The 17526-nt window shown below is 41.1% G+C and overlaps 2 protein-coding genes across 2 annotated transcripts; one reads left to right on the top strand and one right to left on the bottom strand.

The window, feature by feature from the left end:
* The first annotated feature begins 1666 nt into the window (after positions 1–1666).
* On the top strand, positions 1667–9210 carry srpra (SRP receptor subunit alpha). The gene is made up of 15 exons (XM_080888315.1): positions 1667–1777; positions 1896–2033; positions 2332–2415; positions 2538–2701; positions 3588–3748; positions 3838–4000; positions 4327–4477; positions 4593–4711; positions 4800–4912; positions 4992–5078; positions 5638–5810; positions 5902–6115; positions 6286–6449; positions 6794–6892; positions 7044–9210. Exons 2-15 carry the CDS (start codon positions 1911–1913, stop codon positions 7170–7172), a joined length of 1944 nt encoding a protein of 647 aa, XP_080744441.1. The 5' UTR covers positions 1667–1777; positions 1896–1910; the 3' UTR covers positions 7173–9210.
* On the bottom strand, positions 9176–16446 carry fam118b (family with sequence similarity 118 member B). The gene is made up of 7 exons (XM_080888316.1): positions 15922–16446; positions 15229–15318; positions 14719–14971; positions 11066–11293; positions 10197–10325; positions 9730–10027; positions 9176–9413 (listed from the first exon to the last, which is right to left on the bottom strand). Exons 2-7 carry the CDS (start codon positions 15309–15311, stop codon positions 9343–9345), a joined length of 1062 nt encoding a protein of 353 aa, XP_080744442.1. The 5' UTR covers positions 15312–15318; positions 15922–16446; the 3' UTR covers positions 9176–9342.
* Positions 16447–17526: the final 1080 nt, after the last annotated feature.

Raw genomic sequence — 17526 nt, 5'->3', positions numbered from 1 at the left:
GGCTAAAAACACCACAGCACTTTACAGGAAGGGCCAGAGTCGTCTCTATTTTTTGAGGCGACTGAGGTCCTTCAACATCTGCCAGAAAATGCTGAGGATTTTCTATGAGTCTGTGGTGGCCAGTGCGATCCTCTATGCTGTTGCATTCTGGGGGAGCAGGCTGAGGGTCGCAGATGCCAACAGACTTAATAAACTGATCCGTAAGGCCAGCAATGTTGTGGGGATGGAGCTGGACTCCCTCAAGGTGGTGTCGGAGAGGCGGATGCTGTCCAAGATAAAGACAATGTTGGATAACACCTCCCACCCACTCCATGACATGTTGGTCAGTCACAGGAGCTCGTTCAGTGAGAGACTGAGATTACCGAAAAGCACCACTGAACGACACAGGAAATCATTCCTGCCTGTGGCCATCTCCCTGTACAACGCATCCACTTAACACACTGTTTGCTGCTACAACTACACATGTTTCTTTTCCAAATATTTATTTATAAGTGACTTATGTATGTATGTATGTATATATATGTATATATTGTACTATTCTTAGTTAGCGTATTGTCTGTCTTGTCTTAATGTTGGTTTAAAATGGAGCACTGTAACAAAAAATAATTTCCCCCAGGGATCAATAAAGTATTCTGATTCTGATTCTGATATATATATATATATATATATATGCTTGTTTTTATTACATTTTTAATAAATGGCAGGTTGGTTCATCTGCCTCCATTTCAGCTCTTACCTCCACTATCTCTGTATATGTCCAAACTACCTCAGCCTAGCTTTTTTTCACATTGTCTCCAAAGCTTCCAGCCTGAGCTGTTCCTCTGATGAACTCATTTCTAATCCTGTCCGCCCTGGTCACGCCCAATGAAAGTCTTAACATCAACTTTTTGTCAGTACCCCCATCTCCAAACCATACATCATAGCAGGTCTCACTTCCAATTTACAAACCTTTACTTTCCTCGCTTGCTGAAATCCTCTTGCCACAAATCTCCACTGACACTTGTCTCCACCCATTCCACATTTCCTGTACTTTTCTTGACCTCTCTTATGCACTGTCTGTTGTTTTAGATGGTTGACCCCAGGAATTAGAACTCATCTGCCTTCAGTACCTCTATTCCTACAGCTTCACAGTTACACTCGCCTCATTCTCATTCGGACATGTAATCTGTCTTGCTTCTACTGGCTTTCATTCCACTTTGCTCCAGAGAACATCCCCCCAGATACATAAGAGATGGGTGGATCGCTGGTATTATACCAGTGCTGTCGTTGGTATGGGATTGACGCTAGTGTTATGTTGTTTGTAACCTCTAAGTTTAGTATATAACCCACTTAATTGCTTTAGATAAATTATATTTTGGGAATGAAAAAATATATCTCAACGTGTCCTTTTTATTATTATTATTATTATTATTATTATGATAAAAATCACATTAATGAATAAATCATGTATTAATTTATTCATTAATGTATTTATTTAGTTATTTTTATAGCCTATAACACATTTAAACAACAGAAGTTGACCTAAAGAGACAGGCCCAATACAAATTATTTTTACAGGTAACTGGTAAAAATATTGGCATTGGTACTGGTAAAATAGACAGGAAAACACTACCGGTTCATTGAAATGAACACTGCGCAAGCGCAAACCTCAGCAAAAAAAAAAATGCCGGAAGTCAACATCACTTCCTGATCGTGCCTCTGACGTGTCTAAAACAGTTTTTTCACTGGTAGTGGGTTTCACTCCTGGGGCATTTATTATCAGTTTAAGTATTATCCGGTAAGAGTTCGTGTTCTGAATGGCAGGCAGGAGCCGTTAAAACGACACTGTATTTTATAAACCCAGGGCTCTCTTTCGCTTTTATCCACATATCTGTCTGTGTTTTTATTTAAACCAGGTACGTGCTTAGAAGATGCTAGACTTCTTCACCATCTTCAGCAAAGGGGGGATAGTGTTGTGGTGTTTTCAGGGAGCCGGTGTCACTGAATCCTTCACGGGGCCGGTCAACGCTTTGATCCGCTCGGTGATCCTTCAGGTGAGCCTCACGGCTAGCTGCTTGTGGCTGTTGTCTTTTTATCCAGCTCTCTGTAACAAGGGGCCAGCTAATGCTAGCACTAGCGGGTAGCTCATGCTAGCACTAGCTTATGGCGTAGCGATCAACTAAATAAGCTTCTTCTGGGCTGTGTGCCCCCCCGCATACCACTCATTCATATATAAGTTTAATATTTCCTGTGCTATAGTGACGTAATTTAGGTGGTTGAAAACACACACAGCGATAGCTGCAGTAGCAAAAGCTCCCGTTTACATGCTGTTGATGTTCTTTTTTTTTTCAGGAGCGAAGTGGGAACAGTTCGTTTAGTCATGGGGGCTTGAGTCTTAAATACAAGCTCGACAACGAGTTTGAGTTGATTTTTGTGGTAAGTCGTTCATATAAGTATTGAATGAATTAAAAAAAAAAAAATCAGGTGGGGATAGGTGTTTGTGTTTTATATGTGTTTATGATCATTACCTTTTTCTCGTTTCACCTGTGCATCTCTAGGTGGGTTTTCAAAAGATCCTGACGCTGACATATGTGGACAAGTTTATAAATGACGTCCAGCTTCGCTTTAGGGATCGCTATAAGAATGAGCTGGAGCAGAAGGGAGCTTTAAAGCTGCTCAACAACAGCTTTGAGTTTGAGAATGACTTCAAAGTGCTTCTCAGGTAAAGAAACAAAATAATTTCCATAATAAACACTTAGGTACCAAACAACACACAGGCCAATGTCTGTAGGTAGGCATGGAAATGTGCAAATAATGTTATTAGTAATATAAAGCCAATTCATTCATTGTCTTCCGGTAATCCAAATTCAGATTGTGGTGGCAGCAGGGTAAGCAGGGCATTCCAGATGTGATTCTTCCCAGCCACACTTTTCAGTTCTTGGGCGATTGCACAAGATATAAATCTCTCCAGCGGGTTCTGAGTCTACCTTAGAGTCTCCTTCCATGCCCAGAAAACCACCAAAGGGAGGCGCCCAGGCGAGATCCTAACCAGATGCCTGAATCATCTCAGCAGCTTTTAACATGCAGGAGCAGCAGCAGCTCTACTCTGAGACCCCTGCAGATGTCACAGCTTGTCACTCTTTTTCACCCTATAGGCAGGGATTATACTTTCCACAAGTCTGCTAGAGTTCGCTTGGGTCCCACTGACACAGTTTTCGTCATCAGATGGCTAACATGAGGGTCCACTTGGACGTTTGCGTACTTGCCCGCGTTACTGCTGAGGCTGCATCAAACTATCTGCCCAACTTGCACTCTATCTTTCCATCCCTCATAAATACTTGAACTCCTTTGCTTTATGTTTGGGAACATAAAGCCAATTCAAATTTTATTTTAGCAGCAATCAAACTCAAGTCTGTCTTGATAATGGCCAAAATATGTTTGTAAATATTTGTTTTACATGCCACATAAGAAATATGATCAAAAAGCTGTGAGATTTAATAGTTTTGTTGTATGTTTGTTTTATTAACTTAGAAAAAGTGAAAGATGCATCCCTGACAGTTTCTTTTTGTTATTACCTATGTTGACATATATTAATTGTTTATCAAAAGTGTGGCGGAGGAGAGCAGTAAAGCTCGAGGCCCTGCCGGGATGCGGACCTTTGAGCAATCTGGGAAATCTCAAAAAACTGTGAAGTCAATGATTGAGACAAAGGGTGGGGACAAAGGCAAGGAACAGGGTGGCAAGAAGAATAAAAATGCCAAAAAGGAGGGTAAGTGCTCTCTTTCGGTTATAAAAAGCAAACTCTAAATGGGTAAGGGTAACGTGATTTCAAACTCAGTTCACTCTAATCCTTTCCAGCTCCTGCAGCTCAGCCTGCCAAAGGGGATCAAGACAAGGCCTCAGCCTCTGGCCAGAAGATGGTGGAGAATGGTAACCAGAGCCTGACTGCTGAGGAGATCTTGCAAAAGAACAGAGAGGAATTCTTCCGTAAGCACAGGCCAGGAGCTTCTGAAAAACCCAGGTAAAGCAGCTGATACTTCCATGTAAAAGAGAGAGCAGGCCAAGAGCGATGTGTGTTTTAAAGACACATCTTGATGTCATTATCAATCTGTCCTGAATCCCAAGTTTATTATTTTTAATTGTTTCCTTATTATTTAAAATTCATTCATTTTTCTTTTCCCCAAAACTTATATTAAGTGTTACTTGTGTGTGTGACTGTCTGCTGTGTTGTGTTAGAGCCATGGTTTGATGATGATAATTGATTATTTTCTTTCCTCCTCGTGTGCAAAGCATGTTGAGACACTCATTTTTTTTTTTTTTTTTTTTATTCTGATCTCGTTCTCACAGTAAGTCGCCAAAGCCTCAGAAGCCAAAGGGGAAACAAAATCGTGTTTGGAACAATGGAGGCAGCAGCACCAGGGATCTGGACTACAGCGACAAGAATGGAAATGGTTCTCCAAATGGTGCCGAACAGAACCTGGAAGCACAATTTGATCCGGTATTTAGTGGTCTTTAATCTAACCACCTAGATCCCTAAGACATCTGCAGTTAGATTAATGTGATTAAAATAAGTGACGAGATGCCACATACTTAGTTCCTCGTTTGTTTTTCAGGAAATGCAGCCAGCCTCCATGAAGGGAGACTTGCTGTCTGTGGAATACGAGTCCAGTGATGAAGAGGAGATGGAGGAAGAGGATGAGGAAGTGGTCATCAGAGAAACAAGCAAGCCAAGGTATGAAATATTAGTTTTAGAGTATCAGGAATAACATTTTTAATGTTGTCTAAACTATAATTTGTGCATTTCTTTCTTTCGTTTTCAGTTCCAAAAAGGGTGGAGGTTTGTTTGGGATGCTGAAGGGCCTGGTGGGCTCCAAGAGTTTAACCCGGGAGGATATGGAACCAGTGTTGGAGAAGATGAAGGACCACCTGATCGGTATGAAGTCAGCTGCAGAAGGCATGATAGCCTGGTATTCGTTGTCTGGTATTCATTGTCCTCCTTTCTGATCACACAGCAAAGAATGTAGCAGCCGACATTGCCTCCCAGCTGTGTGACTCTGTAGCCAAAAAACTGGAGGGCAAAGTCATGGGCACATTCACCAGTAAGTACACATTATATACATAGCAAAGTATTGATTTGTAATTTATAGTATGGTTTAAGGATCATGTTTATATTCCTTCTTCCTCTGAGTGCACCAGTCCGCATGCTGGGAAGAGTAATAAAATTACAGTAATCCATTTTAAACATGAAGTGTATGTCAGAGCCTCTCATACTGATAAGTAAAGTCAATTAACTGCAACTCTTGTTGTTAAAAAAATAACTCTGATGATATGAATGCTGTAACAGTATGACCCCCTTGACTTGATTCACATACTTGGCCTTAACTGGCAATTCCAACTTATTCATTTCTTTTATTCATTGTAATTATGAATTGTGGTACTATGTTACTTTATGGTGTAATTATATTAAATACACTACATCTGTAAATGATGTTGTGCACTAGCACATATGGGTAACGCCGTGTGTGTGTGTGTGTGTGTGTGTGTGTGTGTGTGTGTGTGTGTGTGTGTGTGTGTGTGTGTGTGTGTGTGTGTGTGTGTGTGTGTGTGTGTGTGTGTGTGTGTGTGTGTGTGTGTGTGTGTGTGTGTGTGTGTGTGTAGCTGTGGCCTCAACAGTAAAGCAGGCCCTGCAAGACTCACTGGTGCAGATCCTGCAACCCAAGCGAAGAGTGGATATTCTGAGAGATGTCATGGAAGCACAGAGCCAGCGAAGACCTTTTGTCATCACATTTTGTGGTGTCAATGGAGTGGGAAAGTCCACCAACCTGGCAAAGGTGAATTGACATTGAAATTTTTCTGCTTGTTGGTAATTTGAGTAATTTACCGTGTCCTTGTAAAGGTAAACTTTCCTTTCCCTTGGTCTAGATCTCCTTCTGGCTGATAGAGAATGGTTTCACTGTGCTGATTGCAGCCTGTGACACATTTCGTGCTGGTGCCGTGGAGCAACTCCGCACTCACCAGCGCCGCCTGAACTCTCTGCATCCCCCCGAGAAGCACGGTGGACGACCTGTAGTCCAGCTTTATGAGAAAGGTTACGGGAAGGATGCTGCTGGAATTGCTATGGAGGCCATTGCCTATGGTAAAAAAAAAACAAAAATCTACTGTGGCATTAGTAAGGGGTTGCTGGTTGATGCCACACAGCACAGTGTGTTGTACCTTAGCTGTAAAGAAGGGATGTGGCACTTTTAATATTAGCATTGCACCCATTTCAGTATCACTTGTTCACCTTTCCACTTTTGATCCCTGTAGCCCGCAACCAGGCGTTTGATGTGGTGCTGGTGGACACTGCTGGACGTATGCAGGACAACGCCCCCCTAATGACAGCGCTGGCCAAGCTTATAGCAGTCAACATGCCTGACCTAGTGCTGTTTGTTGGGGAGGCTCTGGTGGGCAACGAGGCAGTTGATCAGCTGGTAAGATCACTCAGAAAGTTGAAATATTTTTTTTGTACATATAAGATGTAATAATTAGTTCATTTTCAATTTGAAGTAATACAACAGTTAGTTCATATCTGTATGAGTCATGCGATCAGCTGCTAGAGCTTTCAGTCAGTGTCTAACGCTACTAAAAAAGAACTTGGTTAGGTTAAAAAAAAATTCTATGTATTCAATTGTCCAGCAGAGGGCAGTGCTATTGCATTAAGCTGCTGTTTTGTTACACCCCTGCCTCTAGACAGCATTAGGTTGGAGATTTACATGTGAACTCTTTCCTCAGCAGTTTGTACCTGAACAACTCTGCTTTTGCTTCATGTCCATAGGTGAAGTTTAATCAGGCTCTGGCAGACCACTCCATGTCTGACAAGCCTCGCCTCATTGATGGAATTGTTCTCACCAAGTTTGACACTATTGATGACAAGGTATTTTATTCTGATCACTTTACCATTGGGGCCATCTCATTTCTGTGATTTAGAGAATATTTGAATGCAGTTTGGTAATTAGTTTGCAGCTGCTTTCTGCCTTGTGAATAATTTGCATTATTTCTCATTCGTCATCCTTCCTTCTATACAGGTTGGTGCTGCCATCTCCATGACTTACATCACAGGCCAGCCTATTGTGTTTGTGGGCACGGGGCAGACCTACAATGACCTGCGCAGCCTCAACGCCCGTGCTGTGGTCAGCGCCCTGATGAAGGCTTAAGTTGGCCGCATGTTCTTCTGGTTTATTCATCATTGCAGAGAAGCCTTTGCCACACTGCCACAAGATGTTCCAGCCCCGCTATAGCCCACGTTTCCATGCTGCTGCCCTGCGCCCCCTGCTTTTGGAATCAAATGAATGAACTAAATGTCTCACGCAGGATGTTATTCTTCCAGTAAAAGGACAAGTGTGCATTTGAAAAGACAGAACGTGTTGCATCAAAGCCAGAGGAGCCTCCCTTTGTATTATTTTTAAACATTTGGGCCAAATTTAGAAAGTACCTCAGATCAGCTTGTGTTCCGAAACGGTGAAGTCTCATTCAAATGATATAATTGCTGACTGGACCTAGGCTGTGCTATCGGTTTACTGGTTTACACAGTAAAAGCTTGGAAAAGAAAAAAGCTCCCTACCTGGCATTTGTCAGTCAGATTTCTTTCATCTAAATGAGGTCGGGTAGTGCGTGTTTGCTGGATGTGACATTTCAGCAGCTGCCTGTGCCTGAGGAAAGGTTAGTGACCACAGTGCCTGTCTGTCTCCTGTCTTCTCAGTTAACACTTCAATAATGTGGATACTTACCCACTAATTTCATGGCTTTGCAGAAGAAGAAGAAGCAGCCCCACTAGTCTAGTGGGGAAGACAGTTTATGATTTACAATAGGGTGGGTGTGAATACCAGCACTTATCAGGTTAGATGTTTTTTTTGTGTTCAACAAGAAGAAAATCACGGCATAGAAAAATCAAGGTTGACAGGGCAGTGCATCAAGATTTCCTGAGCAAATTAACAGTTATGATTTAAAAGTCATCTCCCAGAGTTCCTCACCTATATAACACACAGTTAATTCATTGCCATTACAACATGAAGACTTTGATTCCCCAGTTTATAGTGGATGAAAAGCAGAAATCCATTTGTAAGTTTAGGTTTTTCTTGTTCTTACAGGTGTCCATAGATGTCAGACTACACTTCTTAGTGGTCAATTAAAGTTCTGTGGCCCTTTGACTTATTTCCCCCTCTGATTCATTCATCATTTGTAAGAGAAAATTGAAGTTTTAAACATTTCGGCCCCCCTTTAAAATGTGGTAGTGCAATATGAGAACTATAAAGAAAATTTGAGATAATTTATGAGAATGTAAAAGTTTCTAAATAAAGCTGCTATATGCTATGACAGCCTCTAAAGTGGCGCTTGTTGTACTTTGTGTTAGAGATGCATGTACGAAAGGACAGATGGAATACCAAAAGCTTTATTTTGAAAATGGTGCTTATTATTATAAATACTACATCAGAAAACACATGCAAGTATTAAAAGTACAAAAAGGGGCTTTTAAAGAACTATTTTTTTTTCTTTATTTTTAGCACAAGAGTGGCAAAGAGGTTGCTACTGCCGGGAACCGCTCTGATATGAAAACATCTGAATGTACGTTTTTACGACAGTCGTTACAGTAACTCGTCCCTTTCCCCACCAAGCAGTGTGCAAATCAAGTTTTCCAGGTTGTGGGATGAGCATGACTGATTCAATCTATTCACACAAGACTTAAAATCGAGAGCAGGGGTTGTGCATTAAGCTCAATGCGTATTTACTGTATGTTGAAAATTCAGCATAACAGCATGTTTAACTACTGTGGATTCACATGTAGTGTTTCTGTCGAACTGAAAGGGGAACATCCCATTCAGTTACCCGGATGCTTCCCACAAAGTGGATGTTCCAGCAACATTTAAATCCAGTATAGTAGGGGATGCCAGGCAAACTTTTTTCCCTTTTAGTTAAAAACGGAATGAGAAGGGAATCTGAAAAATAATGATGTAATTAAGGTTCCCCATAGATTCCTAAATGTATTCAACAAAATCAGACTTGATCTGTGAGTAAAGCTGTGGAAGAAAATGCATCTGTCAAGAGTATGGGGTTGAAAAGAAGTGGAAGGAATTGTCTGAAAAGCTTAAAAAAAAGTCAAAGAACATCTACTGAAATGATGCCACTGACAATTGTTAATACTGCCACACCAGTTTGTGGAAAAAAATACCAGTATTTTTTTTTTTTTTTTTTTTTGTAACTAAAATTCAAGACAGACTTGGATTTTCTACCAGCATACAGTCAGAAAACAGTTCTGAACAGGACGTTTAGTCTGAAAATGTCTTTAGCGAGAGGCCGCAGCTCCGAGCCAAAGAGACGAGTTCAGTCTTAACCTTGAAGGAGGCTTTTCTGTGTGTTAATACCGATCTGCTGTTCCTCTCCGTTCTGCGACGGGGATCCTGCGGATACACATTGAAAAGAGACAACGTGCAAAGAGTAAGCAAGTAAAATTTTATTTGTATAGCACCTTTCTAGATAAAAAGATCACAAAGTGCTTCACAAAGAGCCCACATTTATGATAGATTTTTGATAGATACTGACAAAGAAAGAACATCCATGACCTCTTTCCTGTCCTTATTTCTCATCTTGTGATAAACTGAAAGCTCTTTTATAGAGCCCCAGTGCTAAAATAATAAAAAAATTTGTAAATGTGATGGCCCTTTTAATGCAGATCATTCAAAGGCAGGCTAATGTGTTCCAATTCATTCTGCTTACCCCAGCCATTGGTGGACACGTCACGGTTGCAGATCTCATTGGCCAGCCTCTCAAAGTACTCAGGCAGGTCAGCGTACTCGTCTCCATAGGAGATGACCTTGATGCCCTTGTCAAGCATGTTGTCGCGCAGCTTCTTGAACTCTCCCACATCCTCTCGCCGCACGAGCATGAAGTGCTCGAGGTCCGACTTGTGTTTAACCGCCTCCAAGAACAGAGCCTGGAAGGTTGTGTCGTCTACTGTGCGGCCGCAGCCCAGAAAGACAAAGGATTTGGTCTCGTACAACTTCTGAATCTCACGCTGCAAAAAACACCCAGTGATAAAGCTGTATTATTTCATTCACAGGAGAACCTTTCAAATAAACTAGTGCACGTCCAGAGGAAAATTGTAAATCATTAAGATGTACACATATAAATGTTTACATCTTAAGCCAAAAAGGGGGCAGAAAGCAGTGAACGTTAGTGCCTACCATAACCTCAGTGTTCCTCAATACATTCTGATAGCCAGCAGGGTGCAGTACGATACCACTGGGGTTGGTGTAAACACCGTGGATATGCAGAACACTTAACCTCCGTTTCTCCTGAGCCCACTCCAGCACCTAGACACACAAGCACACACGAGTGCACACTTAACAGTCCATTGCACAAAATCCTGTTCTGGCTGGGAATGGAGCGCAATCACTGAGCAGCAGTGAGAGGATATTCGCCCTGATGGAGATGAGGCATAAATACCAGGACTGAGAGGCAAAGTAACGGGTCTCTCAGAAATCTCTGCTCACTCTGGCAAACTTGTGTTCTCTTTAAGAAACCACTCAGCTAAGTTTAAATGTGCTGGGACATAAATGATGGGCAGCTGAGAATTTGCAGAAAACTTATTTGGTACTTAAAAGAAACGTTTTGTACTAGAAAAACATGTGCTTCCTCTTCAGCCCACTTTAAAGCCAAAAATCAAATATTGTTCAATGATTAAAAATGGAAGTTAAACTTTCCTCCACCTGCCTGACAGAAAGGGCTCTTTCAGGTCAAAAGCCTCGTTTATTTTTTCTCCTAAACCGGCCAACGGGGAACTTCAGTGGAAGCCGGTGTCATAAATGTAACCAGAGCACAAGACAGTGCTCGGGGCAAAGTTTAAGCAAGATTTTAATTTGTCATTTATTTTGTCTGAATTTTAGGGAGTCATACCTACAAACCTTCCAAAGTGCTCGTGGTATCACATGATGTTGGGGACCTTTGCCCTCATTTGAGAAAAAAAAAAAAAAAAGACAAAAAACCCCCAAACAGCTGACGGCATCTATTGCAGCAAGAAAGATCAATCAATCACATTTCAAGTAATATTTACCTTCTTCTCATCTGTCAGGTCCAAAGACTCCAGCTTGGTGCCCTGATGGGCTGCATAAATTTCCAGCAGGTTGTCGAAGTTGGTAGTGAGAACGAGTGCGCCGCTCTCCATTAACTGCAGCACTGACCGCAGTAAGTGTTTCCCTGCGTGCTCCATCTTACACTCCAAATCATCAAACACTTCGTACAGGCAGTCCTTGAAGAACGTGGACCTTACATTACCTGTTCTCTGTTTAAAAAGAAAGAAAAAGGAAAAGCACGTTGTTATTAGTGGATAGTTTTTTGCCCAGTTGGGGCTTTTACTTCAAGATGTAGTAGGTTTGGAGACCTGTGTCTAGTTGCAACTGCTAAATGAGCATTTTAGACCAAACTTGAGCGCACCTTACTAATGCAGCCATGTGATTCAGGCATAACAAAGGATTTAAACTTGTCGTTAAAATGCCTCTCCTTGGCACAGCCCTTCACGATAATTTAAGTGAAACTTAGGTGGCGCTGAAGAATGAGATAGCTGGAAAAAACTGTCTAAGGCACATTCACTTACTTCTTCTAGTAACTAATAGACTTCGCTTAAGTCTATTTAGAGATTACAGACTATGACTTAAACCTCATCCTCACCTGGTGAAGCTTTTAGTTTAAAAAAAAAAAAAGGTGGAGGTGGGGGAACTGGGCTGCTAAGAATAGCTAAAAGACAATTCAGAAATGCACTGACCACTGTGATCCTAGGACAAGGAAATACTCCGCGGACTCTCACAGATTACAGCTCTAATGGGCTAAACAGCAGGAGTCCTTTCCACAGGAAGAAACTCATTATCCACATCCAGCGTCTACAGCACCCATCCTGACCGCCGTGTCCTTGGCCTGTCTCTGGTCAGGACTTACGTAATAACCAACTAAAGCACTCGAGACCAACTCTGTCTTGTAATTCTAATCCTAATTTTTTATAATGCACTTAGCAGCTTTACAAACAAAAACACTCACACTTTAATTTTTCAGGAGCACAGTAAGAGAGAGTTCAGTGGAAAATTTTTTTTTTACAAAATACTATGATTTGTTTTAAGTAGTCATTGCAATACAAATTGAAGATTAAACATCTCAGATTATGGTCTAAACAACTATCAAAATTACACGTCTTCCCTGAATTGAGCCAAACCTTTGGTCAGCACACTTGTAATTAGCCTCTTCACTGCCAAGGGTTTCAGGCCTAGACAGTCTCTTTAGGTTTTAACTTTGGATTACCCCCATTACAGACCGCAGCCACCCTACGAATACACAAATCCATGAAAGTGGGTTAAACTGTCTCTGTCTTATGTTATTGGAGGTCTCTGACACTATTACACAGCTGCTGAGTTCTGTCTAAAGCACTGTACAGCAGTTGCTCTGTTAGCCCAGAGCAGAGTAAAACTACAGTGTACATCTACCTAGCTCTAGTGCTAGCATGTGTGCTTCTCTTCACCAAGAGAAGTATTTGCACATAGGTTTTTGTGAATTAAATGCCTATAGGCATTTAACACTCATACAGACTATACATTACTGTGTGCTTGCACTAGACTTTAACTCTGCTTGAATGTGAAATCTGGGCTGTGGGGGTGGGAGTGGGGGACTGCTGGTTCACATTATTCTATGCTTGTTTTTTTTCCTCAGCATGTTAGACCCGGCTGTGTCTGTGGCCAACGGGAGTGGGCTGGTGTCTGCACGACTGTGGATTGAAATAAACACGATGGATAAAGCCATAAAAGCGCTGTTTGTTCCCTTTGTTACAACAGGCTGAGGGCTGAAACAAAGCGTGTTTTATCAATGTCAAAGGTGCGATGAAACATGACTAACACAGGAGGCAAACGGTATTAAGTCTTCCATCTGCCAGCCCAGCTCCAGAGCAGACTGGTTCAATAGTAAGAGAACTGAGTCACATGTAAATCTATCAATCTAGCAAACTAATGAGTCCAGCGAGCCGTGGTTTGGTTAAAAAAATAAATAAACTAAACATTGTTTTCTCACCTGCAGCCTCACACAGCCTGTGGGAAAAAATGATAGCAATGCGCTGCATTTAGACACATGGCACAGTAACCGTCTTCAAAAACACACAAGAGGGCTCAGGATCTGACTGTAAATGTTTTGTGTTCTTCTACACATAGTACACGCTGGCGGTTACACACAAATGTCAGGTTTATACGGTTGAATAATTTAGAATAATGTGACTCTACTTTGGATAAATCCTGAGCTCCAGCTGAGTCTCAGTCCTCCTCAAACAGATGAATTCACCTTTATCTTCAGCCTCCTCTCCTTTATCTTAACTGCCACACCCTTTTCAGAGATAAACACATATAGAACATGCACTTAGACTGTGTCATTTTTGTCAGGACATCACTGCATTCTGGCAGTACCACACCTCTTCTGTGCAGTGTGTCACTGAGCCTGTGAAAGCTCGTAAGGTTACTGTTATGATTAGGTGGTCAGGTAAAGGGAATTCCTGACAGCTTGGGTAACCTTGATTGGCTCATCATAACATTTCAGGTGTTATTAACCTATGATATTTACCTTTGATGTTTTACATATCTCAAAATATTATGCTTTCATCAGTCATCACTGTAAAGGGTAAATGGACTGATTCTTTTCTACTCAAAGCAATTTTGAAAGGAAAATACTTCCCACTCAACAGGTCAGGGAAGATCTTGTCACATTTTTTTTAATTTGTAGCCTTGCTAGCAAAATATTTTTTTACAAGGGCGACCGGTCTGGGCTGCTGGAAGTTCAGTTTAACATTCAGGCTCTTACTAAGAAGCAGTTGCATTATGTGCAGAATGTGGTTTGACATTGAGCTGTTAAACAAAGAAAGACTTTCAATGAAGAAAGTGTGGTTTGCTCCAAAACATAAATGGTGTGTGGAGTGTGACAGATGTGCAAGACACCCATGTTATACTGGAGATACTGCAGCAGCATTTCTGAATCTTATTTATATGCTTTTATCTTTATCCTACTCTCTTTTTGTATATAACATATATAATGTTTGTATTTAGAAATGATTGTAAGCTGTGGGGCTTTTTCCCTTTTAAACAGCATATTAGCTTGTTGCAGATACATTTGTATCCTTTACTCTCTACCTTCCCGTCACCTGTGAGATTTCCTTTATTCTAACGTGGCATATACCCCTCTAGTATTAATCCAGAAGTTTCATATATCAAGTCAAACTTCTGCTTTCATTTCTGCATTCTGACACAGAAGTTATTGCTAACATTAAAAACGGGAACAAATCAAAAGTCAAAATAAAAAAAACATGGATGCACTTCCAAACTGGCACTACTTAACTAAACATTTTAAAAGTCAAAACTGTTCCAATATAAAGCACCTGGAGGCAGTGAACATAGCTTGTTCTATTACATATGCAAATAATTTCAAAATGACTGAATAAATGTTTGCCTGTATTGACTTTTGTGGGGTTTTTTAAAAAAAACAACAATCCACATTAAACCTTATGTTATAGGCTATAGAGGTTTTAACCTCTTATGATCTCTTGTGTCAAGCCACAGAAGCTGAAACAAAATGTCTCCAGCTGGGGAAAGCACACTAAGCTGCCAGTCTGTCTAACATGTGTTAGTGTGCATGCAACAGGGAGGTGTAGGAAAGAAAGCCGAAGAGGAAAGGCTCAAGCAGGCTTACCGGGGAAAGTTTCTGAATGAGGTCATGGGCCACATGCACCAAATTCTTGTCTTCCTGCATGTGCTTCTGGAACCGCCGATTTTCCTCTTCCTCCAGTAGGTCAAAGTCATTGGCTGCATCGAGCAAGGCCTGGATGAGGCCCTTCCAGGAGCGGAGAGCAGGGACCTGAGGGGCCACTGCAGAGCTTACCCCCGTACCAATCACCAGGACAAGCTCGGGGGCTCGCTTAGTCTTCAGACTGGGCAGCAGTTTCCTTTGGGGTAGGCAGAGATTGAGTGACGATGGTTCCCAAGATGGTACTTCCCAAATCCTTCCGACAGCATGAAGGTTAAACAAACTATTTTCAAGCCCACTAACATGCAGTCGGACACTAAACCATACCTTTTATGTAGGGCCCGCAAAAATTAGGAACTCAAAAAAAAAAGAAAAGAAAAGATTTTAATCAGCCCTGTTGATGAATTAGTTATAGTCATAGCGTGCAGCTGGCTCTAAAGCAGCATCTGAGCTTACCTGGGCTTTTTAGCATTGGAGTCTGCATCCTGAGAATCCACTGCAGGCCGCTTCTCAGTTTTCACTGCTACAACAGAGGCCATTCAGCTCCTGTAATGAAAACATGATCAATTAAGAGCCTCTGTGCAGTATGTTTAGGGAGTGACTAGTTAACCAAGCAAAACACAACAAAACAAGTCTGGACCCTAAATGGGAGTGGTGTGTGAAGCTTTCTGAAGAATCTAATTACACTGAATCCTACCAGAGCAGTAGAAAATACCTGTCAAAAAAGGGGGGAGGTATGTCAATCAATGTAGCCTGCCTTTGTTCTTGTTCCGCATGTCCCTGTTCTGCTCTGCAAACAGTAAATTACTTATTCATTTCCTCCTGCAAGCACACCTTACCTCAAACCTTCAGTAAAGCTACTGTACCTGGAAAGTAGGAGTATGACATAAGCTAGTCATTAACTAGATAACAAGAACATGTAACTTGTTCTCTTTTTATAACTCCAGCTTTAATTCAAAGCTCCACCGGTTCAATATCAAACCATGAGTAATTAGTAGTAATTACTAATTAACCTATGGCAGTTCGTCATGACAACATTAATTTCTGAAGACACAACTTCGGTGACATTACATACAATCGATTACGTGTTACGGCGTCATTTAACAGCTAATGCTACGGTACATTGTTCAGTATTGATAGCTTACTCACCTTGGTACCGGTATGGTAATGCCCACTGTTTACTTCGGTTAAAGTGGAAATCCTCTTAATGCGAACCAGGCGAAAGTTAGTCCTTTGTAAAGTGAAATAGCTCGGAAACTGATCTGAATTCGAAGCTTTTAGGTTTTCAGTGGTGTTTAAGCCAACCCGGTAAAGTTACAGTATAGACAGTGTCTTTTACTAAACAACCTAAAAATGTAACGAACTGGCGACGTCAGTTAGCTACAGTTAAAACGTTAACTTCCCTGATGTTCTGAGCCGAGTTACCTTCTAGGTGTTTTTAAAATCCTGATTTAGCCTCCTGTTTACTTGTCATGATGATTGTAGAGCATTTAAATCCGCTATCCGATATAAACCAGTCCTTCTAGATAAAACTTATGTCACTTATTCTTCGGAGCAGCGCAAACAGCACAAACGTTACCGGCTCACACCGCTTTTCTACACATTGTCACTCTCTTAACTTCAGCGGTACCGTTGAAGTCGCCGCCTGCTGAGAAGTGCACCGGGTCATATGATGCCTTCATGTGCTGAGCGAATGGCTCCGCAGTCTTTATTGATGCGAGGCACACAGATCAACTCACGCATCGTTGTAGCTATCGGCTAAACGTGTCGAAAAAAGCACCCAGTCTACAGAGGTGTTGAGTTTTTTCTTTTTTTAAAAATGCAAGATAGGTGAGGCTCTACTTTGTTTCAAACCAAAGATTAGGGCAATTTCATTTTTTAAATATACTGTGCTTTGATAGTTATATCGACACGGTAATGTACAAATAGATTTCTGACCTCCACGGCAGCCCAGGTATAGTAACAAGTTTTATTTAAGGAAAAAAAAACCAACAAATGGACCTGCTTTAAAATTCAAACCCACAAAGGGGAGATTTACAAAGAGCATTTGAAAGCAGCAGATTTTCTGAGCTTTTCTTCCCGTGTTACGTCCAGCTAGGCAAGACGTCTCTGTACTCTATACAGATGTTATAGAGAATCTCGAGTTAATACTAAGAAATAATTTCTATTGATTTATTTATTTGTGCAGATTTTACCTTTTAGGGACAATAAAGCATGTGAATTCGTCTTTCTACTGACGTCATATATACGTGGAAATAGATGTGTAATGTCCCGAGATGAATCAGTTTGTGTTCAAAGTCTTGTGATTAAACATCACCAAAATAAATAATGACGCTATCAGGTGCAACTTTACTTTTTATTACTTTTTTGTAAATTAAATTTCTTTATTAATTTTTATGAAATTATTCTCAGTTATAAAGACTGCGGTGGTCTTCAAAACTGACGCTAAATTCTACATTTACATTGTTTTATAACGTATGCTAAACAACACGTCAGCACAGACTTTAACAATACCACTACTGCACTGCCATCTCCCGGTTGAAATACTAACTGCACCTAGAGAAGAATTTGGGGCAAAAGTCACCTGTTACGATAAGCACGATTCGAATCTTTAGCGTTTTTAAACTGGTTTGTGTTGATGTTGCGAAAATACAAAAAGTACAGAGATGTTTATGCGTTGAGTAAAGGCTTTGTTGATGGGTGATGCAGAGATAATGAATGCTTGCTGTCATTACAAACTTCTGTAAACATGCC

Source organism: Rhamphochromis sp. 'chilingali' (genome assembly GCF_963969265.1).
Source record: "Rhamphochromis sp. 'chilingali' genome assembly, chromosome: 8".
NCBI lineage: Eukaryota > Metazoa > Chordata > Actinopteri > Cichliformes > Cichlidae > Rhamphochromis > Rhamphochromis sp. 'chilingali'.
This window is presented reverse-complemented; position numbering and strand designations above follow the sequence as displayed.

Bases quoted from the DNA above. Each gene is read 5' to 3' on its own strand.
- srpra (XM_080888315.1), top strand. From the start codon at position 1,911: ATGCTAGACTTCTTCACCATCTTCAGCAAAGGGGGGATAGTGTTGTGG. The intron at 4,913-4,991 runs GTATGAAGTCAG...CTGATCACACAG, and splicing joins GATGAAGGACCACCTGATCG to CAAAGAATGTAGCAGCCGAC. The intron at 6,450-6,793 runs GTAAGATCACTC...TCATGTCCATAG, and splicing joins ACGAGGCAGTTGATCAGCTG to GTGAAGTTTAATCAGGCTCT.
- fam118b (XM_080888316.1), bottom strand. From the start codon at position 15,311: ATGGCCTCTGTTGTAGCAGTGAAAACTGAGAAGCGGCCTGCAGTGGAT. The intron at 11,294-14,718 runs GTAAGCCTGCTT...CTTTTTAAACAG, and splicing joins TCATTCAGAAACTTTCCCCG to AGAACAGGTAATGTAAGGTC. The intron at 9,414-9,729 runs GTAAGCAGAATG...GTGTATCCGCAG, and splicing joins CGTGTCCACCAATGGCTGGG to GATCCCCGTCGCAGAACGGA.